At 35.8% G+C, this 27171-nt stretch overlaps 1 protein-coding gene across 2 annotated transcripts in view; it reads right to left on the minus strand.

Moving 5' to 3' along the window:
• The window catches only part of IL1RAPL2 (interleukin 1 receptor accessory protein like 2), a 429112-nt gene that overhangs the window by 94992 nt on the left and 306949 nt on the right, over positions 1–27171 (minus strand). For both annotated transcript variants that reach the window (XM_072430660.1, XM_072430661.1), the window contains one exon: positions 14326–14400. In XM_072430660.1, the coding sequence (XP_072286761.1) occupies positions 14326–14400 (75 nt within the window). The remainder of the gene's footprint in view (positions 1–14325; positions 14401–27171) is intronic.

Raw genomic sequence — 27171 nt, forward strand, 5'->3', positions numbered from 1 at the left:
GTGATCAAAATTAACTTGTAAGTGTAAGGCCCTGGACCAGCAAAAGTGTTTGCGAGACCTCAGTCTCCCAATCTAATGCCACATTCTACTTGCACTGTCCCAGCACACAGTTGCCCCTGGGACTTCTGTGCGCAAGGGATGGTGATTGACAAAGGGATGACATGGGACTAGGGACCCACAGTTCCAGTACAAATATTCTAGCAGAGACATGTTCAAAATACAGAGCCAGGTCATTCACAGGCAAACAGTCCACAAGACGAGGTATACAAGGGCAAGACAAAAAGTAGAGCCAGGGTCACAGGCAAAAGGTCAGTCCAGGCAGCATACACTGGCAGTGTCAGAAACAGGTAAATTCAGTAACAGTAAGTCTTAAGTTCACATTGCAGAAGCAAGTCAGCCCAGCTTATCACTACAACAGGCGTTGGAGATTGAGAGCAGAAAGACTTTATAAAAGCCCTAGCAGTCAAGGGTGGCACAGGATTGAGTAAGGAATTAATCTGCCTCTAAAATCCCCTTCAGCTGTGCACATTATCAGTGTGTGCTGGGGATGCTATAAAAATACAAGGGAAGCAGGGGCTGCTGCAATTTCTGTGTTCTCCTTTCTGCTGCAAGTGAAATTGCTGGACTGAATGGAGTTTGATACTCCGACGGTGCACAACACAGGATCTCCGGAAAGATAAGCATCTCCTAAACGTAAGTTTATATTTTTGGAACTGTAATAATCATGAAATGCTTGCTTATCCCTTCAAATGGTAAATGTGCGTTGGATTTCAACTTCACTATGGGTAAGCGCATAACCTTGGTTAGAGGTGAGGAGAGTAGTATCTCTGTGTCCCTGTATTCTTAAAAATCAATCTTGTGGTGGCCTCCCTATAAAACCTAAAATGGATTTATATGCAAAGGGAAAAAGACAGGGTTTACAGACCGATTTGTGTTGAAACAATAGTAATTGTGTATTTATACACTAATTCATACAATATTAGTTATGTTACTATATTTAACTAATTATATATGAATCTGTGTATAAATACATAATTACAATTGTTTCAACACAAATCGGCCTGTAAACCCTAAGTGCAAAAACCAAACCTACATAAGGCACTATAAAGGATAGCGGACATTTGAATGCTAGACTTGCCTATATTGTCTGAAAATAGATTAGCCTTTCCTAATGGTTAGGTAACTAGAAACCAACAAATGTACAATAGTTCCCCTATAACAGTGCCACAACACACAATTCATTTGATTGGGCCATAAGTGCAGTGCACTGTAATGCAATCTGCTGGTGTGTTAAGATGCCACTTAAATGTAAATTACCATAGTGGATGCGTTTTACTATGTGTTATCACAACACAAGGGTGCAACAACCTCCTAAAAAATTACTGTTGCTGTCAAGGTCACAGCCCATTATGCGCTTACTTGGGTACACATTACTATTGTGTATCACTGCCCCACTGAAAAAAATACAAACATGCTAGGTGCTAGCCCTGCATAGGCAAGCAATGTAAAAGCACTGAAACCCCAATGAGACAAAACTAATATGAACAATAGAAGAATACAATTCCTGTAATTAGCACATGCTGGAACAGAGCTATACATAAAGCTTGGGAGAAGAAAACTCGTTGCATTCATTTTCTGGATCCACTCTTTAGCCGTCACCTCTGTTGCCTGATGCTGGCTTGAGACCTGGCAGGATGGCTCAGAAAGCTTTGATTGACACAGCAGCAGAAGTCTAGAGAACAGCATGGTGTACAAGCATTAAAGCAGTTCTATTCTGTACCTTAGCAGTATACAGATCTTTGATCTACAATACATAGTTAGTAACAAATGTAAAGTCACTATCACAGGCTTAAAAATAGTTTGATATTGCAAAGAGCTTTAAAGTGCAGGATCAATAATTCAAGCTGGTATGATACATTGTATCCATTGAACATTACAGTATCTATGTTAGCAATGCAACGGGAATGTAAAAATAAAAGGGTCCCTTTCAAGTGCTATTTCTCTGTTCTATACTTGCCTCAAGGGTAACAAGAAAAATGACTTTATCCTTTCACTTTTTATGATATAGAAGATATATATTCATAATATGCATCCTTAAAAGCTACCAATTATATCTGTGGGAAAAGTAGAAATATATATAAAATATGTGTAAGTTAACATTATTAATATTTTCTTAACCTATTTTTAAATGATCAGTGAATTTAATGAAACTTGGTATTAACCTTAATTATTTTTTATTATTATTCAGCACAATTATAGGACATTGTTCTTGCATCTTTATGTAATTAAGGAAAAAATACATAAAGCATCTCCCCGCCACCCATGGGGAACAAATGGGGACAAAAGTGAGCTGTTCAAATGCCAGGGCAGAGATGCCAGGTGGCTGGCAAAATGCCAACTGCCATGGGAATCCCTGTTCCCATTGCAAATCTGAAGAACCTCTTAAGATAAAGAACTCCTTTGGCACACAGACAATGTTTTTCTGGACAAGTTCTATATATATATATATATATATATATAAAATATATAAAAATATATATATATAAAATATTTGACTTTATCACTTGGGAAAACCTAGTACCACCACACCCAGTCTGGCTGCCAATGGTTTAATCTATTCTACTGATGGGATAAACTAAATTAAATGTGCATATAGAGAATCTAAACTCAGAGTTGATTCAAATTAGTCTATGCATATGTAGGATACATAAACTTCTTTTGAAATGCTTTGATGAATTGATGTTCCAGGAAGACTGGGTGTGGATAAAGCAAATTTTGCAGATATTTGGTTAGTTATGAATTGGCCTGTCCAACCTAAATCTTTTCTCAAAAGAAAAATGTATTGTTTGCTTTTAGTAGTAAAATTTGTGTGTCATTACTGAATATCATTTTAGTGGTAAAAAAGCTGGCAGGTCGTGTTATTTCTTAACAAATCCTACCAACCATAATACAAGCAAACTGTTAGTGGACATTCAGTAAATTAGACTTCAGAGTTGTCAACATATGCAGACAAAAAAGTTGACATGTTTTGTTCGGCGGCTAAAATAATATTGTTTATTATTCAAGTTAGAAATGTGTCTCTACATAAATACATGGACCATTTTGACTCTGCAATTAGAGTGTTAGGACAAATATTCATAAAATTTTAAGAGCAACTAACTTAAACATATTTTATTTCACACCCATTCAGAGCTACAATTAAACAGCAATTGATTTGAATTGAATTGATTTTCTTGAAGCTTCCCAGATAATTTTGCAGCCACCATTCTAGTGTGGGGAAAACATAGTGTAAAATTATTATTTAGTACTTTATGTTTTCAGCAGCTGTAACCTATTTTCCGAGATGACGTTTCTATACAAAGGCTTTAGCAAAATCTGCCAAATTCATAGCCTGGTATAAAGTATTTTGGCTGTGAATGACCATCTGTCTTCACTGGTACATAACATATTTTCAGACTGAATTAAAAAACCATTATGCAACCCGCCTAGACTGAGGCAGGCTGTGTCCTAAAGGGAGCATAAGTTCTGCGCTGTCAGAATCATTAGACTAGGTGCATGAGTTACGCATTATTTTCAGCTCCACCAGTTGACCTAAGCTAACACAGGGATAAAAAATATGAGGCCAACACTATGGCTTTCAGGATAGAAAAAAAAGAGGTAGAAAAACCAAAAGGCATCTAGAACTTCTTGCTTCACACTTCACAATTGTCCTATATGGATATTCCAAATAATCAAACCTCGTTTAATCTGTTCCACTTACATTTTGAACATTGGAAAACAACAGCCAATGGTATAGGGATCCAGGAATTCATTTGGGGACATGTACCAATACAAAAGAAGTTTTAAAAAATACTTCAAGGCATGAAGAAGTCCTTTGTTTTTCAATACAGGGTGCACCTATGACATCCCTATTCTGACATTTATTTTTTACTTTGCTTTGAAACATTTTAAATTTACCACATTCCAAAAACATGCAGTTAGGTTAAATTGCCTTCCCTCAAATTGACCTTAGACTATATTAAAGACATATGACTATGGTAGGGACATTAGATTGTGAGCCCCAATGACGGACAGCTAGTAACATGACTATAGACTATGGAAAGTGCTGTATTATATGTCAGCACTATTTAAATACTGTAAACATGACTTTGCATTTTGTAAAGTGCCGCAAAAATAGTAATTTTAAAATAATAATAAAGTAATAATACCAATACTTTAAGGGGTCCTTAAAGTCAAGAGGTCCTCCTTGAGAAAGGGGAATGCCTGATCCAAAGTGTTCAATTGGCTAATATTACCATCTACCAGGTAAAATTTTGCTCGTCTTTAGTTTTCTGTATATGCGTTTCATTCATATATGAGTTTGCATTGCTATTTTTTCTTCTATTACTGCTTGTTTGTTGCTTGAACATATTTGTATTACCTGAATTCTAAGAAGAACCTTTTTCAGCATTTTCATTATTTCTCTGGTGTGCTTAAATTTCACATTAATATTATGCTAGACTAGATATTTGGGGGCATCTTTTTGCAAAGAGCATGTGCCTTAAATATTTAAGAGTTCATGGTTTGCATGGGAACAGTTTATTTATTGTTAAACTATTTAGATTTAGATCCAAACTTAATACCAAGCCTTTAAAACTGAAAACTGAACTAAAAGAAATGTCTTTCTTTCACTGCATCTACGTTCAGATGAGAGGCAATAAGCTATTTCAAGCCTGACAAGCTAAGTTAATCAGTATTGCTGATCCACACTTTTATGATGTGGTTGTGTCCCAATTAATTTTAATCACAGAGCTGAAGTTTATTCACCTTACTGGCCGAGAACTTACCAAAAGAGATTTAATCTAACTACATGCTTAAACAGCTTTATTTGTACATATGATTATGAAGCTCAGTAGAAAATCCTTGGCACATATTAAATAATACATATTTGATGCTATGATGAGAGATTTTAAATGATGAAGGAATATAATAAAACAGGACTTACTCCATAATACAGCCTTTACCAATCAATCAAGAAGTACAAATGCTCAACTGTATATAAGGTATACCAAATAAGAATGTGAGTAATTTTGTCATTAAACCCTCTTTCTCACACAAACCCCAAAATAGGACTACTACCTGCAAGTGCAGGCACCAAGAGCTGATTTATTTACTGTGCCAAAATGGCAGGCTGTTCTGAACTAACAAGACTTCAGCATTTTTTTAGAGAAAGAGCCTTCCATCCCCTATCAATGTGGCCACTGAGTCAGTCCATCATAGTGATAAGCCAGTAGAAGTTGGAATGCTGGGGAAGAACAACCCAAAATTACCACTATCTGGAAGTGTTAAAGTTTAGTTTGTTTAGGGGAGGGCAAGTCGGCAAACTCCGGCCTTTAGGCCAGATACGGCCTATACGGTAGTTTGTTCCGGGCTAACGCCCCGGGGCTGCTCCGGCCTAATGCCACCGAAGCTCTGATGCCACCTCCTTTCTGTTGCTCCCCTATTTACCATGGCCGGTGGTAGTTCCCCCGATACTTCTGCCAGCGCAGTAAATAAGGAAAGCTCCCTGAAGGGAAATCCCTCTCCTCCGCTAGCATATGGGGGCATTCCCTGGTGGAGGGCAGAGCCATTAGGGCGGTACTCAGAGTCCAGCCTAGTGTGTTCCTGCCTACCCACTGAAATGGCCTAGTGGCCATAAAAGTTTGCCAACCCCTGGTTTAGGGTAACCTGGTCTGGTCCAGGTTGTGCAGTCAGTAAATAAAGTTGATACAGGTATTGGCAAGGAACACCATGTGCCAGAACTTTTTTAAATTTGCAGGCCCAAATGTTCCTAGTGCAGTTTGGATCCATCACCATTTCCCCCAGGAAGGGGCATAAAAAATTTCTATATATACTACAAACATTTACTTTATTCAATGGACTTTTTTTCCCTTTCCTATCTTCCCAAAGCTCTTTATGATTTCCATCTTTTGTCTTGCTGCTGTTCATTAAAAAACAAATACAGGTCACACAATATATTAAAAGAAGTAGTAGAGACTTGTGTTGACAGAGGCAGACACGATTTGAGGTGAGAACATGTGCAGAAAAGCAAAAAAAGAGCAGCAATTATGTATTCACAGCCCTAAATTAAACACTGAATCTGGCTGTATACATTCAAGCAGGAGATAATTGATTTCATTCTGACTATGGTGCAGGATAATCAAAGAAAGTTAACAGGGTACACTCAATATAATTAAGAAATCTTTGTATCCAGTATTTGCATGCAAGCTTCTTAAGTGAAACCAAAAACTTATTATGCTAACAAAGGGAAGTTATTTTTCTTATTAAAGGTTCAAATCTACGTATTAGTCCACAAACACCATTTTTTCAGCCCTATTTAAAGGTGTTTTCCTGTTTTATGACTATACAATTTTCCCATTCATGCATCAACTTGTGAAGCTTTGGTAATAAAATGGTGTAATAAAACTAAAGGAAAGAGTAAAACTTTTATCCAGGATTTCCTGTAATCAGAGGCTACAAAAACTAGATCACCTTCAATTCTTCTTGGGCAGAAAGGTCGACCCCGGAATGAAAGGTAAAGAAAATGCTCCAAGAGCAATACAGACAAAAGTAGGAGCATTCCTCTAACTTTTTTTAAAAAAAAGTATTTTTGACAGCTTTTACAGTAATCAGTATCTCGGATGAAGATTTTTCTTGTTTCCTGCCTGGAAAAAGGATGTCTCAACCACACACGAACTAAGCAGATTTTTTCAATAGAGAAAGGGAGAGCAATTAAAAAAATACATTGATTATGAATGCAGTACTGTTGGGAAAATTAACTTTTCCAGCCAGACACTAATTTAATTGCAAAGTCAAATATAAACGCCAAAACTGCTTAGGGTGAGGGGGGAGTGTGTGGCAATATGTCCCAAGTGAAACAAACAAGAAAGCAAGTGTTTTCTCTATAATTTACCGTGAGCAATTTTTCATTTTTTTTTTCCAACACTACTCATCATCTATATATGGAGGAAGTGGGTGCATTCTCAAAGCTAAAGTATGTGTTATCTTTATGTGTGCCAGTATCAGAATTCTGATACTGGCACAATATCCCTATGTGGGAAAGTGTAGGAGAAAAGAGAACATCCTTGAAGTTTGTCCCAAATATTTATTGCTTTGTAGCCCGCATAGACTAATTAGTGACTTGTTGGGGTGATAACTCAGAATGTTAACCCTTCTGACATAGACTACTAGGGGAGGCTCAACAACAGCAAGCAGAAGCGGTAAACAAACACAGTCAGACAAGGTAAAAATGAATCTGATTGCACCTTAAGTATCCATGCACACCACAAAACATTACAAATACTTATTGATTAAAGCAAAGTTTCTACATTTCTCCAATGGACGAAAAAGTGAACTTTCTGTTATTAGCTGGTGTGCTACCACCCAGTTACAACGGCTTTATCTGTATCTAAAGAAATATATTTCAACACACTCTGTTTTGTATTAGAGCACTTATATTTATCAAACAATTCAAGTAATTATCGCTTGTACAATCACATGTTCGCTTTCTTTTTGTTTTCTTCTCCCAACTATTCTTCCATATAAGACTGACACTTAAGAAGCCATAAAAGCACATTACTAGAATCCTATTAAAGAATTAATGATTCTGCAATATAACTTTAAAGCTCAAGAATACAGAAATACATCTTGAAAATATCACAAATGCTGTCTGGCATTCTACGGCAATGTTTGTGCCTTCAACACCAGAGACAGTATCTAAAACAACAAAGTAAATGCCTTTACCAAATATAATTGAAGGCAGTCGTTGTTTCGACCTTTGACAAATTGTAGACATTATCAGAGCAGAACAATTCTCAGCTGTAATGTGTTTGGGGCATATTTTTCCTGAGAGAGTTTTCTTCAGGGCCCCAGAATGTCTTTACCAATGAGATGACTCACATCAGCTTTTGGGTGAAATGTCAAATGACAGTGCACAATAGAAATGATTGATGTAGCCAACTTTGACATTAAAAGAAGAGGCACGATGACAACCAGGTTTCCTGAATTCTGAAGTCTGTATTTAAACTGCCTTAGACTGCACTGAAGTCTTTTTCTTTATAAAAGAAAGAGATATGTGTTTGAAACCCAGAAGTAAGCGTACGGCTTCTTCATTTTTTGACAAATTGCCAGGTTCCTAAAAATCTCAATGGGCTGAGATCAACAATGTTCCATGATGTACCTTGATGCACCTGATGCCCATTTATGAATTTCTTATCAGTACAAAACGGTATATAGTATGTCTTAAATAATTTCTCAGCTGGCAAAACCCTCGCTATAGAAAAAAGTATAATGTGTATATAAATATATATATATATATATATATACACACACACACATATTTTCACATAGAAACATGGAGTTACACATTTGTCAGAAATTTACCCCACATAGACAATAATTGTAACATATCCTATTTTTCTTTAAGCCCTTTAATCATTGAGAAAAGGGGGGGTTAGTTTTAGTAATTACTCTAAACACCAAGGTGAATAATTATAAACCAGGGGATTCCTTCATTGGAATCTTCCACGTTCATGAGTTTTATTGGCAGTAATTGATTTCCACAAGGGAATGTCAGATTCCCTGTTTTATTAAAAGAGCCCTTTCCATAGCTACTACATATAGGAATAAAGTGGATATCTTCCACTGATGACACTTGTAAAAACTCTCAAAGAGGAGATCTCACATTGGAAAAATATCCTCTCACTTTCTGCTATGTCTACAGAACAAGAAAAGAATGAGACACAGATAGTAAAAAAAAAACAAGCAGTTTTAACTTTCACTCACTTTATCCATAATGAAAAATAAAATTGCCTTCTGATATACTTTAGGGATCAGGGACCTTTACTGGTTTCTACAGATAAGAGAAACTTATAAACATTTTGTACTGTCTTGCTTAATGAATTGTGTTGCATGTTGTTCTTTCTACCATATGACAGTTCCTATATCCTGTATTTGTCTATTTTTGATGGTATTAACTTCAGGGTTAAATCAGACTTGCCCGGTAGGAATGATTTGTAATAAGTTGCAACCCAGCATTTTGTAAGTCGTATATTTTTTGGATGGTGTGGTGTGTTTGGGAGCAATTGTGACCATGGTGAATTCTCATTTGCAATGCTTACTGTATTAGGGAAAACCACAGTACTTACACATATTATTTAGTAGTTGTTCCCCACTACTCTTTTGGAGTTGGACATGGTATTAATAAATAAATTTGATGTTTCCTTGCACTTCAAAAAATTGATTATGTAGACACGCTTGGTTATAAGCCCTTGTAGGCCATTCCACTGTGCCAGCCCCCACTCACTATATTTAGGGCATTTAGTTGTATACATAAGGCTTTTATAGTTTAATAACATAACTTATGTTTAATGCAAATACAAACCTTGAAAACGAAGTGTAGTACAATAAATCTTAAATTACAAATCTCTTTATTGCAGGTATGGGCAGCAAGGTGGCTAAAAGGTTATCACTTTTGCAGCCCTAGGTCCCAGGTTCGAATCTCGGCCAGGACACTATCTGCATAGAGTTTGCATGTTCTACCCGTATTTGCACGAGTTTCCTCTGGGCACTCCGGTTTCCTCCAACATTCAAAAAAAATGCAGTTAGATTAATTGGCTTCCCACCAAATTTTCCCTTAGATTGTATTAATGGGATTATAGTATGGTAGGGACATTAGATTATGACACCCTTTGAGGGACAGCTAGTGACATGACTATAGACTATGGAAAGTGCTGTATTATATGTCAGCGCTATATAAATACTGTAAAATAATACTAATATTTTCAGGTTGGCAAGGTTTCCATAGGAAGCTCAATTTTCTGTTTAATTACATTTATGCCAGATCACCACCACAGCTAAAACACATATAAAAGTGTATTTGTACAATAACTCATTTTATTTGCTCCATTGCATTTTTACTAACAAATTGGAAACTTGAAAAACAAAACCTATAAGCAGGACCACTGCAGTTTGATCACTACTGTTTACTTATCCTCATTAGGAATATATACTCTGTCCTGCTGAACTTTAAAGGGAAAAGCCAAAGTACATACCTGTATTTGGAGCAATGTTCTGCTTTTTTTGATAAGTATCAAAGGTTTTGGCTTCAAGAAGTTTAGAAAAGTAGGGCAGCGCCAAAAATGATGGTTGATATAGTTCTTTTTTTTTTCTGGAGTGATATAATGGTTTAACAAAAATTTAACTCACTTACCTGTGTCCATTCAGTCATCTTCTTCCTTTTTCTTATCCTAGAGGCAATCTAAGACCATTTCCTAATCTCAGGAAAGTTTGTGGGGGTTCATTCAGTCACAGCAAGTGCAGGGGAAGCTAGGATTGCAGAGTATTCTGGCAACCATTGCTAAGCTGTGTATTCCATGGAGCAATTACGCAGATAGGAATGCTTATAGCAAAAGGGACACTGTCAAAAATGCCCTGTCTGATGCAAAAGGGTGGAATTTTACACTTTAAGCCTTTAGAAGTACCTAATACCCAACACTAAGCCCCTGGCTGCTGGCAATGGTATTCTAGCCTGGCCAAATGGATTGGGTGGGGATAGTGGCGCCTGCAACTGATCAAGAAGTAGTCCATGTATTTTAAACAATTTTTAAGTTTATTTTATTTTATTGCACAAGATAAATTTCTTGTCCCTTCTCCAATTAGGAAAGTATCTGCTCACAGTTGTTTGAAGATCAGTTCTGCTTTAATTTTTTTCCCCAGCCTGAAACTCTTGACAAAACTGTGTGTTGAATTTTTCAACACAACACCGGCTAATACAATATCAAGCAGTTTTACATATTCCATGCACTTTTACATATTCACCAGTGCTGGTTTTAATTTATTTGATTCAATTTCTTTAAAGGCACTAGTTTAGAATTGTACACTCTAGTCAAACATTTTGAACTTCTGCCATATTAGTCATGATATATCTTATTATTGCCTTTAAACTAAAATGTAGAATTAGGTCTTTGTGTCTTATTAGATAATATGTATTTATTTGTATCTTCCAAATTATTATGATTCTGAACCTGCAAAAATGAAAGAAATTGGAGGTGTTCAAATAAATCCAGTCGGAGTTGATTCCAAATCAGATTTTTCCCTTTTTCAAGCTAACATCAGACCTGGATTTTTACTAATTGCTTTACCTGTTCCCTGTTTTCCCTTGCTGAATTGGCTGGACTGTTCATTAATTCTACCTGGAATTATTCTGACTTGATTTGTTTTAGTTACAACCACCCCTACAAGTAATTTATTTACTGGTTCAAGCTCCATATTAGTTTGAAAGCAAAGAATTATTGGACAAGAGTCAGCAAGACTACCCATAAACCGGCTAAAAGGTCTACCAAATCAAACCACAAACTATCATATAAACAGTTTTAAATGACAGCTGAACTTTAGACAATTAGTAATAAAAACTCCAATTATTGCAGTGATGTATTCAACTAATATAAATATCTAATTTTAACTCCAGTATTTTAGTTTCCTGTACAGTAGAAATAAAAAAAAAAGAGAGGGTTAGGATGTATTTGGAGCCCATGAGACACAGTCAACTGGAACTATTCCTACAGTCAGAAAAAGCAGAGTTAATGATGTATCAGGGTTATGCTGTTTCTTTATTGTCCAACTAAAAACTAGTTCACAGAGGTGATCATGATGCATTTTTTAACTGTGTAGAAGAAGTGTCAAGTCACCAAGTAAAAGTGGTCTGGCATAAATATCAAAACTGGTTGGCCAGAGATCCAAATCATTCTGCAGCTAAAACTTCTTTTTTTATAACAGAATAATTATTGGATTCCATCACTTCCTAAAAGAATAGTTTTCCCTCTATTGCTTAGTCCTGACAGATGCAAGAACACAAATACTACTCCTTGACCAGCACTTATCTTGTTTGCTGCCACAGGCAAACTTGTGTCATTATCCCGGTAGAAGTGCTAATTTGGCAAGTCAGGCCATGTACAAAACAGCTTACAGCTTGCAGATACAATGCTAACTTTGTCACCTGTAAACTGGACTCTCTAGACACCAAAAATGACAAGTTCTCCCAATCTTAAATGGTAATTTTGTAAAATGTCAGCTGGTAACAATCACCTTTTGCTTCTAACCCTTTTGCTACTAAAAAGAATCTCAATGAATCCCAATGCATTGCATAAACAGATGTACCTACAACTTCTGTTATTCCTACACGTTCAGTAACAGGGAGCATATAGTTATAATAACTTAAAAAGAAAAAAAAAAAACCTTGAGAAAAAAAAACTGATCAAGGCCTAAAAATTTAAAACCTACCCCATGTAGGCAAAAAAATGCAAGGCAGAAATTTTTTAGTAAAGCATACAAATCAAAAAAAGTAGATATGATGACATAACCATATCAAATTATATAAATTAAATTTCCACATTTTCATAACACTGTAAAGTAAAGTAAAAGATAAAATGAAATAGATTGCATTTCTGTACAATTTCAAGAATTCAAAATTAGAGGCCTGTTGTCCGAGTTTTGCAAGTATATGCTGGCAGATCTTAGTCACACATTTATTAAATATATTCATAGATGCTTTCTTAAAAAAAAAACAAAAAAAAACACACACATTGTAAAATGTAAAATTTCTCTGTGGTTAAGCCAAAATGTGAATGCATTCTTTCTGGCAAAGCTCTGGCACTCTAGTAATAGCTTTCCCTCTCCATCTTGCGCATTTATGTTGGAGTGTTCATAGTGATAGACCAAAACTCATGAATGAGAGTGGGAAGGTGTGGGAAATCATTGGAGTTCCGAAATCATCGGAAATCACTATAGGAGGATTATCACTGCTGCATTCATAAATACAGCCGTGGGAATCCCCATCAGTGAGCGGTCATGCGGCTTGTGTTTATGAATGAACGTGGCCGTGGAAAAAATCAGAGGATTTTTCCCAGGCTGCATTCATTCATGAGCAGCCAGCGAGATTCACACTGTGTTCCTGGATAGAGAAACTCTATCCAGGAACACATAGTACAGGACTGCAACAGCGATCAGAGGAGCGGAGCTTGCAGCTCCTCCCCCCTGATGGGTCTTGCAGGTCCCAAAAATTCGGTATTGCGGTAAATTGGGCCATTCTCGCTTACCAAACATGTAGGCAAGAACAGCCTTTGTAAATTCAGCCAGTGAGACCGAATTTTTGGGACCTGCAAGACCAAAGGCCGTTCCTCGTCTACATGTTTGGTAAGCAAGAACGGCCCACCTAGTCGTGTGACCGAATTTAAAATATTAGCTCCCTCATCTCTAATAGTCACATAATCAGTTAGGTTGAAAAAAAGACAAAAATCTATTAGGTTTAACTACTAGGGAAATAAACATATCCCAGACAAAAAACCTAAAGAAATACATGATCCAGAGGAAGACAAAAAACATAATATCATATACAATAAAGACTGCTGTTTAGCACTGCTCTTCACATTTTACTATATTACATCATACATGTATTGCTTATATAAAAACTTATTTGAGTTGCATACATATTTTATTGATATTTATGACAGAGAAAAACCATACTAAACACAGAAAAGTAAGAGATGCTGTAACTGCTCACCTAAATCTCAAACATAGTATATACAATCTTTATAGTACAGTGGTACTGGGGAGGAGAGTCATTTTATGGGCACCCTAACTTATGGTCCCAGGGTAAACTCCAACAAACTGATAGAGAGGAGCTGTGTGCTCCCCCCCTTCTCTTCCATTACAATCAGGTGCTGTACACATGCCAGATTCTCAGCCGATTATCGGGCGACAACCATTGGACGTTTGTACGTAGCTTAAGTGTATACAGTACGTAAGTTAAAACCCATAAAATAATTAAGTTTTTCCACATCTGGCAAAGCCCTTTTGTTGTTTAGTCAAATTATCTGATTAAAATTCAAACAGATAATGATTTACAAGTAAAATAAAAAGCACAAATTGATAAATCTGTTTTTTGTTAAAGGACGTCAACCCCACCAGTGTTCAGGAGAAAGGACATTATAAGTAATTCCAAATTAGACGTTAGTATAGCTGGTATTTATTAAATTCCTTTTAATCTTCCAACATAAAACGGAAATGCAAACATTGCATATACTGTATTTAATATGCAGCTTAACCAATTAACATTAACAGTCTCTGCCACTAAGCAAACCCATATACCTAAACGGCTGCTACAATATACTCAAGCATTATAAATGGGAAGTAGCAAATTGATTTGCATGTATTACCTGCTGCAATAAACCATCCCTTCCTACATGCAATTTTTCCCATCTGTTAATGGAGTGGAAGTTTAGAATCTATTATTCCCAGAAGGGGACTTACCCAGCTGGACATCTATAACACTTGGCTGGTTCTCCACAGGGAACAATGGTTTAGGAGGCTTCGCTGTGAGTAAAGCTAGAAGAGAAAACATGAGACTGTAATGGAAGTCGGAGACAAATTACAGGATAGGAAACATTCTATCATGCAAGGCATTTCATTTTGCTACACTTGATACAGTGTAAACATCATCATAAAGTCTGCCTGTGTTGACTGTGAAGCTATCTATACAGAATATATTAAACAGCGAATTTTCAATCCCAGTGAATTATTATAGATAGGTCCCTCTGACAGGTGCATTTACCAGATACTATAAATTTAAGACAGAAATGGTCTAGGTCAAAATTCCACTCCTAAAATTTTACACAGGAGATCAGAAAACATAGTCATTGAGGCTGTTGATATATGATGTTTAATGTACAACAGAGCAAAAATGTTTTTGAGACAAGTATATATTAAGGCTTTTATTAGTAGAATGCCCCTTTTAACAGTTAAATATTTATTTGGGACATATGGCAATTGTACCTGTGTGTTATATAGTCATGCTTTTAGCAGCATAGCACAAATAATGTGTGTAACACCATTTTTTTCCACTGTAAAACTTTGCACAGTTCACAAATCGCAAAAAAAGAAATGTGAAATCACATTGTAACAACCCATAACTTTAACCTAAAATAGACCTCAATAACTAAACTTGCCCTAACACTTATCCTATTGCCTTTGAGTAACCTTTAGTTTGACTATTTGGTCCAGCACATTGTAATCTAACATACAAGCTCAGACACATCTACTTCCCTGCCAATTACTAAGGGTGAGGATGCTTATGATAAGGTGTATGGCCAGTATTTATATATGCCAACATAGAGATTTGTAGTGAAAAGGCAGAATCTGGGTTTACACTAAGGTATATAAAAGATTCCTAGTAAAAAAAATCAGTTTAAAATCATTATATATGGTGGTACAGTAAATATGATAAAGGGTATTAGACTCAAATTAGGCTTTAACGTATGCTCTAATCACCGATTGTCATAAATGATTTGAAAATGTTGAGAGCACATAACTCCTCCAAACCCAAGTGGCAAACCCAATTATAGTTAATGTAAGAAACATACCTATGTGTGAACTAAGGAACATGTTCAGCATGAAGCCAAGCATAAGTAATAAGCTTTAATAAATCAGGTCCAATGTGTCGGTGTGCTATTGATGGACCTAGTGAATGAAGCATCCCATGAAAAGAAATGTTAACAACTGACTTGGGGGGAAAAAAACCTATTGTTAATCGAAGCATTGAAATGCTAAGTAAAATTTCTATGCAAATCAACAACCTCACTCCCAACACATACACAAATGTGTTTTTCACCTATACTTTTACTTTGATTTATGTTAAGTATACATGCTTTATTAACGTTTACCAGGTCCCCTTGACCTTCCAGGTTTACCCAGGTCCCCTTGACCTCCCCAGTAATTTTACGTTCCGGGGCTTTGCATTTAACTCAAAAAGTTGGCGATTGTAAACTTCCAAAACCCATAAACTTCAGTACATTCCGCCCAAATTTTAACAATTTCTTAATGCTGTTTTTAGTAAAAAAAAAATCTCAATTTCACTAATTTCTGGTAAACTTACCACAAAAATTAAAATATTTGTTCAATAAAAATACAGGATAATTTGCCTTTAATAAATAGTATAGGCAAAACCACACGGATTCTTTTAAACCTGTTAATGGCTATGATTTTATGAACCCTAATAATCAAATTTCAGGAAGTGCTGAAGCTCACTAAAGCCCAATAGTAGATTGTTTAAAGTGATAGCCCGTGTCTATATTTGGATTTGTGTTTAACATCCACAAACTGAAGCTATATGTTGCTTTAAAAGCTGCCGTAGTGCCAATTATTCTAAAAGGCACCTCAACACACTGTTTTGGGCAGATTTGCAGGGCAAAGGTAAGCAAAAAACAAATGCATACATGTCTTTTTTTTTTACAATGTTTGTGTTTTAAATGAATGGCATGGCTTTCCTTCCACAAAGCAGTGCAAAACCTAATGGGCCTGATGTATTAAAGTTCTTCAAGACTGGAGAAAATAGGCCATCAATGGAGAGGATGGATGACCCCGGAAAACTGGAATTGATCTGGTCCAGGATTGAAACATTTGCCCATTATTATGTTTAGGTAATTCTTTCCAGGTTTGCTGGACCACCTAGGATCTCCTGTGATAGTCTATCTTCTCCAGTCTTGGAGACCTTTATTAAACCAGGCCCAATGCACATCTAGCCTGAATCAAGTCTGGAACATCCCATCCCTGAGCTGTCTAGCTACATTAACTGTAAAGTTAATTCATAATTACAATAAATAGTGATTTGTAGTCAACTTGAAAGTGATATGATATTAACCGTCCATCTAATGCTACTCTAAAAAGTTCACCACCGCCATATTGGAAGGTGAAATACAAAAGGAGAAAAGAAATGTGGATGGACGCTGCATCTCATAAATAGGTTTAACATGTTTGTCAAGCAAACACACAGCTATGTAAACAACAATAATTATATTACAAGTAGGTAAAACAATATTAGTATATCATTGAGATAAATTTAACAAAACCAATACCATGAGCCTATCACATAACATTAGGCGAACATATTTCAGTCTGTTAACATATACAAAACTGTCAATAGTAAAGGATTAGAATGCCTCCAGTGAAAGTTTAGTACAAAAAATAAAAATATCTATTTAGTATTTCCACAGAAACTTTTGAGTGTTTAATACTGCAGTGTTATTTTTAGGCTTCCTCGTCCTGTCAGAGAGAATTGTTTTACTGGCTATAGAAAGTGTCAGCAACAACAGCACAGTCAGTACTGATAGCAAGACCTGAGGCATTGCTCAAAGTCACAAGCACCAGATGTCACACACTGCTATGTAGACCTACACAATGTCAAGGAGCTATGGGCGCACTGTCAAAAACTGGACTTGCCTAGGGTTTGCCACGATATATGTTGAGTTAAGCTTCTGCAATATGTTTATGAGCTATTTGCAGATGTTTTGACTATTTTACATTTGTGGTTGCTTAAAATAAAACAATATTCACAGAAACCAACTGTTCACCATTTTTCGTAGTCAAACCTGTTCAACATTTCATAAACCATTCTGTATTTGCAGTCATTTTAAAAACTTACAACCAGTTAGGTATTGACAATAAACCAACCTACAATTTGGTGTTTTAGTGGAATATATTTTGGGTGAAATAGGGTAATAAGTTTAGAAAAACTCCAGTCAATGGAATTGTGCATATATGTAGATTTACATGGACCAAGTCTAGTCTATTGTCTGATTGAAAAATATACCCCTAGCCGCTCTCTTTGCTTCTCCAATGACCTACTATTGACTTCCCCACTCATAACTTCATCACATGCTTGTTATCAAAATTTTCTAGAGCTTTTCTAGAGCTGCCAAGACTCTCTGGAATGGTCTTCCTCGTCCTATTCGGCATGCTCCTACTTTCTGCTCCTTTAAAAGAGCACCCAAAACCCATCTTTTCAAACTTGCCTAACCTTCTTCTTTTGTCTCTTAAAACTCTCACTACTTCCCACCACTACATATCTCCCCACCTCCTAGATTGTAAGCTCTTCTGGGCAGGGTCCTCTCCTCCTGTGTCACTGTATGTATCTGTCTGTCATTTGAAACCCCTATTTAATGTACAGCGCTGTGTAATATGTTGCCGCTATATAAATCCTGTATAATAAAAATAATATTAATAATGTCAAAAAATGTAAAACTAGCCAGTCAAACAGAATACCTTTGTTCATCATCAGTTCAGTATCAACTAAACTACACTTTTCTGGTAGAATAAACAAAGTTTACAGCCTTTGACAGTTGTTATCGTAGCCCTTGCCCATGAGATAGATTTCCCCTCAATTCATGTCTCTAAGACAGATGTCAGAAAGAATAGGAAAGAAATCTCTTGAATACAGGTAATATTTAAAACCTGACAGACAAATCATTTTAATGGGGACACTGACAAAGATTCTAACCTTTACTGCTCTGTCTACAAAATCTAAAAAAGTAAAACATGAATGTATCACATTAATAAGATAGATAGATAGATAGATAGATAGATAGATAGATAGATAGATAGATAGATATTAGTTACATTATCACCCCAGGGAACCAATGATATCTGGCTAAGGATGAGTGAGAATGCCTCTGGGGGAAAAACTCCTTGAGGTTCCGATGGGTCTGCGAAATTTTGCGAAACCATCGGAAATCACTATAGGAAGATTATCGCGGCTGCATTCATAAATATAGCTGTGGGAATCCTCCTGTCAGTGTGCGATCCCTGGGCACTACAGGTCAGAATCAGGGCAAGCTCATGCATAAATGCACTTGTGATACTCCTCCTCTCAGAGTGAGTCATGCTGAAAGCTCCGCTCCCCTGATTGGTCTTGCAGGTCCCAAAAGTTTAGTCTCACCTGCAGAATTTACAAAGGCCGTTCTCGCCTACATGTTTGGTAAGCTAGAACTGCCCAATTTGCCGCAAGACCAAATTTAAACTTGCTAATGTTTATCAAGTTAAACAGCTATTTGTACTCAACATCCCTTTTAATCCAATGAATGGTAAATGTGGCATTATTTTGTTCCATCCAGCTCTCAGTTTATAAAGAGTTCTAGTAATATTTGTGAGGATGAATAAACACAGGATTAAAAATTAGGACATATGTTTACATGCTTACCAAACCAAAATGCCTTGTTAAGAAGAAAAACTACAAACCCTTTCTTTTCTTTTGTTACCTACTTGGTCCAGCAAAAAAATAAAACATAAAAAAAATTGCAGCAGTTCATAGTGGCATTTGTGTCCTGAAGATTCTAAAAAAAAGTCTCGACTTTCTTCCTAGGTTACCTGCACTGTAAAATCATCTAGCAACAAACTTATCTAGTAATAAGCCAATCTGTTTTTCAAATGTGTTTTCAAGAGGATAACCCATAACACATTGGCTGCAGAAATACTGAAATATTTTATGAATAGTAAGTTGTTATATATGATAGCCCAGTGCAGTAACCTTGATTATATTAAAATAAATTAAATATATTAAATTAAAACAGCATGTTGCTCAAATTGAAGGCTCACTCCTTACCCATGCAACTTTAAGCATTTGTAAAAAATAAAGATAATAAAACCCTGAACTTTAATCAATGTCATATATATATATATATATATATATATATATATATATATATATATATATATATATATATATATATATATATATATATATATATATATATATAGTTAGTGTCCTAGACATGAACAGTTGTAAGATTTCTCTCTCAGAGTTCAAGAAAAGCAGTAAAAGTCATGTTATTCTAAACCCATTAGAATGGTAATTTGGCACATTGACGGTAAGTCAACCAAGAGCAAATGTTGGCACAGATTTGTGAGTACAACTCCAATGTCATGTCAGTTTTAGGACACACTGCTCTAATGTTGTCCAGAAAAAGTCAGAGTTCAAGCTTAATTTTAGTGGGCATGTTGTCAGAATAATCACAGGTCTTCTGTTTTCCCTTTAGAAAAATCTGGCAGTGGAAAAAAAAAAAAGATTAGTTTTGCCTTAATGTTTTGTCCTCAAGGAAAAGAGAAAAACACAGGGATCATCATACATGGAATGATGTGCTGGAGGTAAAATGCTGCAACATATCTAGAAAGAGATAAAAGTATGCAGCTTATCCAAGTGATTTTGATTGACATTGAACATCTGTTAACATAGTGCTCTCTAGTGTCCGAGTTATTTTTATATCTGTGTGCACTAAAACACTTTCTTTTACAGCTGACCAGATGAAATGAGCCATATAGGAAGTGTCAAAACAAAATACAAACAGCAAATGAAATGTAATTGTGTAATTAAAAAGGAAGTCATCTTCCCATCCAAAAGCAAAAAAATACATTTTAGTAGATATTAGTTTTCTAGATATGCCTATATGTTGCCCTTTGGATATAATGCAACTAAGCAGTTGCATCTACCAGATTATACATTTACGGACATTTTACAGAAGTGTCATTTTAGCTAGTAAAATTAAGATTAATTAATTTATTAATAGCTAATACTTGTATCTTGTAAAATAATAAAAGTTTGAATCAGGCTGATTGACTTGTGTGGTTAACGACAAAAGTGGTGGTGCATCTCAAAACACATGGGACCATTTTTGATCTTTGGTTTGGTGAGTTTTCACATAGCCACCCATAGTAGATAGTACTGTGCTCCCTTCTTTTCCACTGAATCAGACACAGCTACATCAATAGACATTACTCCCATAATAAACATTTTTAATAGGTTACCCCATTTCTGAATTCTCTCACATCTGCTCAGTAACTTTTTAGGTCATAGTTATAAACCATTGTGGGTTTTTAATCAGAAAATGCGTTTATGAATTGCTATTGGTTACAAATATCAGTTAGCAATTATATATATTTATTATATCTGGGGGGCATGGGTATATAGGGTTGGGAGTCATACCACTTCAAAAATACAATGAAAAAGCCTGGAGTTACTGGCACGTGGAGTGGAAGAAACAAAATAAAACCTTAAAGGGAACCCAAATCAAGTAACTGAACGTTGCATAAATAATTAGCAGGCAGGCAGCACTAGTTATAATCCAAATTTTATAAAGCCATTTTGTTTGACCATTATGGTAACAATGAATAATTAAATACCTCTAGCTGGGCTCCTGCTCCTGGGTCAATAATTCAATGAGATATCACCCACCAAGATGCATGCTGGAAGATTTACATCAGAACAGGTATAGCACCCCCACCCAAACTCTGCAGGTAATTCCGCAATATCATCAAAATCCATTATTATATAAGCAGTCGTCTGGTGGTAAATATCATGGACTGGTCCATATAAAAGCCAAGGAATATGAGGCCATCATCTCATGATGTTACAATATCTGGGATAATATCTCACACCCAAACAATTCTTTAAATAGTGGTGCCCAGTACCTATCTATACCATCTATGCCCAGAATACATCCTTTAGAAAAATACTCTTTCTTATAATATGGAAAATATGGTGGCAGATCTCTCCAAATTCATTGGGAAGCATTTTGCCCCAAGGTTATTGTTGGAATATATATATATATATATATATTTATTAACAATAACCTTGGGGCAAAATGCTTCTTAATAGATATATATATTATCACCAATTGTGGAAGACATTTTTAGCCCTCTTACTCCTAATATACCAGTCAGGGTGTATATTCGCTCTTCTTTGGGTCGGTAAATTTGGGTCACAAGAGTGGATTTTCAAACTTAAAACTTTGTGAAGAACAGACTTTACACTACTTGCTCATCGGTAACATAAATATAAAGCACAAGAACATTTTGAAGGAATGATGCCTTCATATCACCTTTAAGTTCAAGGATATCTGCAGTGTGCATTTTATGACATTTTTATCTGTCTGACTCCTTAATTTTTTTTCTTTTCATCTACTGGAAAAGTAAAGAAGTGGTGACGGATGAGGCAGGGACCCATCATCCATCTTAAAAGGACAGCTAGAGCTTTAGCATGCAAATGAAACCTATCATTCTTGTCAAACCCAAAGCCATAACACCAAAGACTGCAGTCCACAGCCAATTAATATTCCATGACCAATCAGTCCACTCATGCACAGGGCAATCCATACTACAGTGCAATCTTACTGACAAGAATTATTAGGTACAGTGTCTCTCTGTTTTATTACATCCAATGGAAATAAATCTATATCTTACTAAATACAATGTATGTATATAACCAAGCACAATTTCACAAATTGCTTTTTGGTACAGATGCCAATGATCCATTGGATTATTTAGAAACATGTTCTCCCTTTTTTTTCTCATTTAAACATACAAACGATATACATTTAAATAGGGATTACTTTATAATGAATAGGTACTGGTGGAGGAAACCAAAGATAACTAACTTATTACAGACAGGCGCCAAAGATTTGAAGTTGAATCTACTGTAAATCAGAGCCATGTACACATCTCTCATTCCAAATAACAGTAGCATGTCCAGTATATATATATATATATATATATATATATATATATTTGTTTATTTACAAGGTATATATATATATATATATATATATATATTGGTTTTGTTGAGTGCTAGGGGTCGTGGGTTTTAAGAAAGTACTTACTGAAAGCACCAGAACTTACATACAGCTGCTTGATTTTTAAATGGTATCCATCACACTTGAAATTGCAAGTAAACAAAAATGTTATTTCTATCTGAGTTGTAAATGACTTTGTATACATATCCTTTAATTGAACTCAGATTACTGCAAAGTGATTTAATTGAAGACAATTCATTTGTCAGGGTAGTAAGAGTTATATACAATTACTATTCACCCCCTAGAGGAAAATCTGATGCAGTCTGCAAAAAAAAATAATCTTTGGGAGAAAATGATAGTTAAATCTGTTTTTATTAACAGAAAGGGAAGACAACACATAGGCTGGATGCAATTCAAACATTAAAGTGTATTTTGTTGATTGTATACAAAAGGAAGACATTACTGATGAAATACAGAACAGGATTGAAAAAATAACAAACTCCTAGTAACAAACTGTCAAAACAAAACATATCATACATATGCAACTGCAGGTGAAAAAATGTGTTTGCCTTAAGTAAAGGAAGTGAATAAAATAGAAACAATAGGGCAGTAAACTAAGCGGTGCTGGGATTAAAGAAAGTAAGAATGGGGAATGGGGAAGAAAAAGAGGGACAAAAAAAGGTGAGAGAGCATGAAATTTAGATTGTATAGAGAGAGGGTGTCCAGCATTGAAACTTACATAGGAATGTGCTGGAAAGTGCATGGAAACAATATAGCCTATTGAGCAGGGAAGGGAATGAACAAACATACATCCAGACCATCTATTGGCATTGGAAAAACTCTAGCTCAATGGTGTAAAAGGCCTAAAATTCTTTATTGTGCATGATAGCGTTCACCACAACTTCAAAAATTGTCCAGTGAGCCAGAGAAGTCATAGAGGTGGTTTTCCAAAATGATCATCATAAAAGGATGAGTTGGGAAGATGCTATGATAAGATATAGAGTTCGGAAAAATGGAAATGAGATTGATCTATGGTGGTAGTGAAATAGCATCAGAATAAACTGTATCATCAATATCAAACAATTTATGAAGGTAAGAGCAGGGACATTTAGGAGGATTTATACATGAAAACTAAGACCTTTTGCAATTCCTCAGATGATATGGCATGATCAAAGTTTAACAACCTCATAATCCTTTGGGAGAAAATAAGTCTACAAGCAAGACAGCAGAATCCCAAGCATAAAGCCAAAACTACACAATTATGTGGCAATATTAATACTTGATTGGCAAAACAGGAGTTCAGATTCCAATCTAAAAAAGTTTGAACTTTATCTTCATTAACATATATACAAGGTAAAAAAGACATTGTTCACTATTGTCACTTCATCAGGAAGCCCACTTAGAGAAATTTCGTTTAAAATAAACCCTGTAGTTTGGTGGGTGGAAACCTGTAATAATAATCCTAAAAATGCATATGCTTTATCAATTTTATTTTAAAACCATTTAGTTCCACTTTTAGGGGTTTACAGCTACTTCAAACTACTGTGATTGCAGGAATCATCTGCAGAGTTTATGAATTGCTTTGGATTTGTAGGTGACCCCTTCAATATATCCACTGGGGTTTACAGAGCTGAACTAGCTAAAACTAAACTAAGTAAACTCATGTAATGGACAAGCAGAATATGGCTGGATTGTTGATTTAGAGGGGATGAATTATGTATACTGTATCCAAAAATATATGATACTAAAGTATATAACTTGAAGCATATTACCTTCGACCAAATGACTTGTAATTGGTAGTGCATATCAAACTAATACTATGGTGCATATATTTTTTCCTCTCTCTCTCGCTCTCTCTCTCTATATTTATATATATATTGCTTCACATCTGCTTCTGACATGGAAGGGTGATTTGGAGACAGTTGTAACCCAATAATAGGAAGGGACAGATTAGGAAAAGGTTAAAACATTTCAAAAGACATTAACATGCTGAAATATATATGGGATTTTATTGTGATTGGATTGATATCTCATCTGTAAATTTAAGTTACAGATACTCAGGGGGTCATAAAAAAGAAGCATTGAAGATGACAGACCTTAACCAATAAAGACATTGTATATATGCCCTGCGGGACCCCAATGAAGTTTCAGGGCATGTGAATATACTTTAGAATGTCCCCTCATCCCATACATGCTCCTGATGGGACCAGCTGTCTGTTAGTTTTACAGGCGAAGTGTTGATCTGTAAGCTGAAATTGTGAATCTCCTGCAGCAACAAGAATACAGTCTGGTTTCTAAGGCATCAAAAGCAGTAAACAAGCATCCAGGTAATGTAATTCTAGTAAGTAAAAAGTGGGACAGTAGTAAAAAATTTACCACGTATGGGAGCCTTTTAATGTAACTCTAGTTCCCTTATCTTCATTCACAAATTGTTTTCAGCTTAACATCACAGTAACCTGTTTATCTGCTTCTCATTTTGTTCTCTGCTACTAATTTGATTGTCAATTTTAAAACCCCAAGCACTTTTAAGAGTCAAAGTGCTAACCTCTTGCAAAATGAGGTTGACGTTTTGGAAAGTCTATACAATTTGTTATTTTGGGTGTCAACTCTTATTCGCAGATGCCCAAAATTAACAATTTAGGCTGCATAAATCTTTCACTTTTCTTACATAACTACAAGAAAAACATAAATGGGTATTCCCTTCAGGATTTAGTTTTGTTGCCTGCCAAAGAAAAGTTACCATACTACTGAAAAAGCAATGCTAAAGAGAAATTCCAGGTTCCAGTTATTATACATATACAAGAAACTGTTTTATCTGCCAAAAGGATTTTAATTCTGTTCATCCAGTCTTCTGATTCTCATACATTTCTATGCATTTAGTCCGATTATTACACATAAATTCAGTAGCCCTGATGAAGCATATAATGCTTGCAAATTCTGCATAAAAAAACTCAAACTTCAAATTATAAATGATGTGTTACTCCCATGCATTCTAGAGGTGAAGGCAATTACTACTGGTAAATAGAACAACAAATGGTTAAAAACCCTATCTTTTTTGCCAGCGGTGTCCCATTATAGGGGGTTTCTCTAAAGTGGGAGGAATGCTCTCTTTGAACGTTTTATTAAATATAAGTGTCCCCGTTGGAAGATGTATCCTATATTTCTTCTCTTCCTATTAGATTTTCACCCCACTTTCTAATTTTGCCCACAAGGACAAATAAAGAGATACAGTAAGCAATTGAATACTAACATTGGTTCTAAGCCATTACTACTCTATACAACAACTAAATGTAGTAACAACTTATAATAAATATTTACATACAAATATGATAGTCAGCATTATTGTTAGCATTCTACTTTCTACAGGTACCATCACTATGTTCCCTTTATGCTAGAAAAAGAAAATTAGCACTCTAGTTAGGCCCAAAAGCCGGCAAAGGGGAGCTAGATCTGGGCCAGCATGACTGAGGGGGGAAGGCCAAAAGGTGAGGTGAAGAAGGGGGGGCAATGGTCTGATGTAGGGAGAGTGGTAGGATAGGTATATAAAGAAAACAATGGGTGGGTAAAGTAGAAGGCTATAAGGATAGGGAAAAGTAGGTTGAGGCCAGAAAGTTTTTTGAGTTAGGATTGAAGATTCCCACCTGCCCACCCTGAGGTGGTAGAGTGGGTTGGTTGAGCGTTGGCGACGTGAGGTCTTCGGGGGACAGGGTGTGGTGTAGCTGGGTTGTTAATGTGATGGTGTCGGGAGCCATCTATGGTATGGGGTCTCCAAAAAATGATTTATTGGGTTAATAGGTGTTAAGGTATTGTTCCCGAGGTGGTGGAATGGCGCCGAAGAGCTGGTTAGGTATATCACTTGAAAATGCAGATCCCTGGTTAAACGGTGGTGAGTTAAGGCCTGCTAAAGACCTGCCACCTGTTTCTTGGGATTACATGTTCAGTTAATGTTATATGGTTGCAATGTAAATATGGTAGTCATAGATGTATATTGATAAATTGTTCAATTAATAAATGGCCATTTCACTATACCCGCAGGTGTTGTTATTTAAAAAAAAAGGTTTGTTATTGAAGGTTAAGGGAACGTGGGAAGGGGTTTCGTTGGGAAAAAGGCTTTTGTATACCTCAGTCAAGTGGATGAAGAGAACATATGAATGAGTGGGGCAGTTAGGATCTGTGAACAGAATATATGTTAGTATTGAGAACCTTGATTTAAATATCTATTTATTACAATTTAGATGCCTGCTCTTTTACTCTAAGATGACCTGGATGTGGTTGATGTCTTCCTAAGAATGGTAAACCCCCAGACTTTTTAACATGTCAGACTTTGTCATTTTTCTGTCATGTATTTTAAGAAGAATGTATGGTAGCCTAAAAAATTGCTTTAATTATTCTTCTACCCAGGTATGAATAACAGACAATATTAATAATTAATTTATATTTGTTTAATTTATACTGTTATATCTTGTTTACTGGCTGTAACATGTACATAAATTTATCAAAATTGGAACACTTTTTGTTAAATACAATTTATAAAAAAAGGAAACATGTTGAAAAATATGGGCAAGGAATGATGCTAGCCAATGTGTAAAAAATCATCAGAGGCGCATCAACAATTGCTGAACAAAGAAAGAGAGGCACGTAGCCGTAAGAATTAGGCGCAGTGCCTACATGACCGGGTGCTGGGGCCTAGCCCAGAGCTTTTAAGGGGTTAAGAAAAAGGGTAGTGTTGCCAGAGGGGGCTGGGCTAGTGTACAACGTGGGA

This window comes from Pyxicephalus adspersus, chromosome Z (assembly GCF_032062135.1).
Source record: "Pyxicephalus adspersus chromosome Z, UCB_Pads_2.0, whole genome shotgun sequence".
Classification (NCBI taxonomy): domain Eukaryota; kingdom Metazoa; phylum Chordata; class Amphibia; order Anura; family Pyxicephalidae; genus Pyxicephalus; species Pyxicephalus adspersus.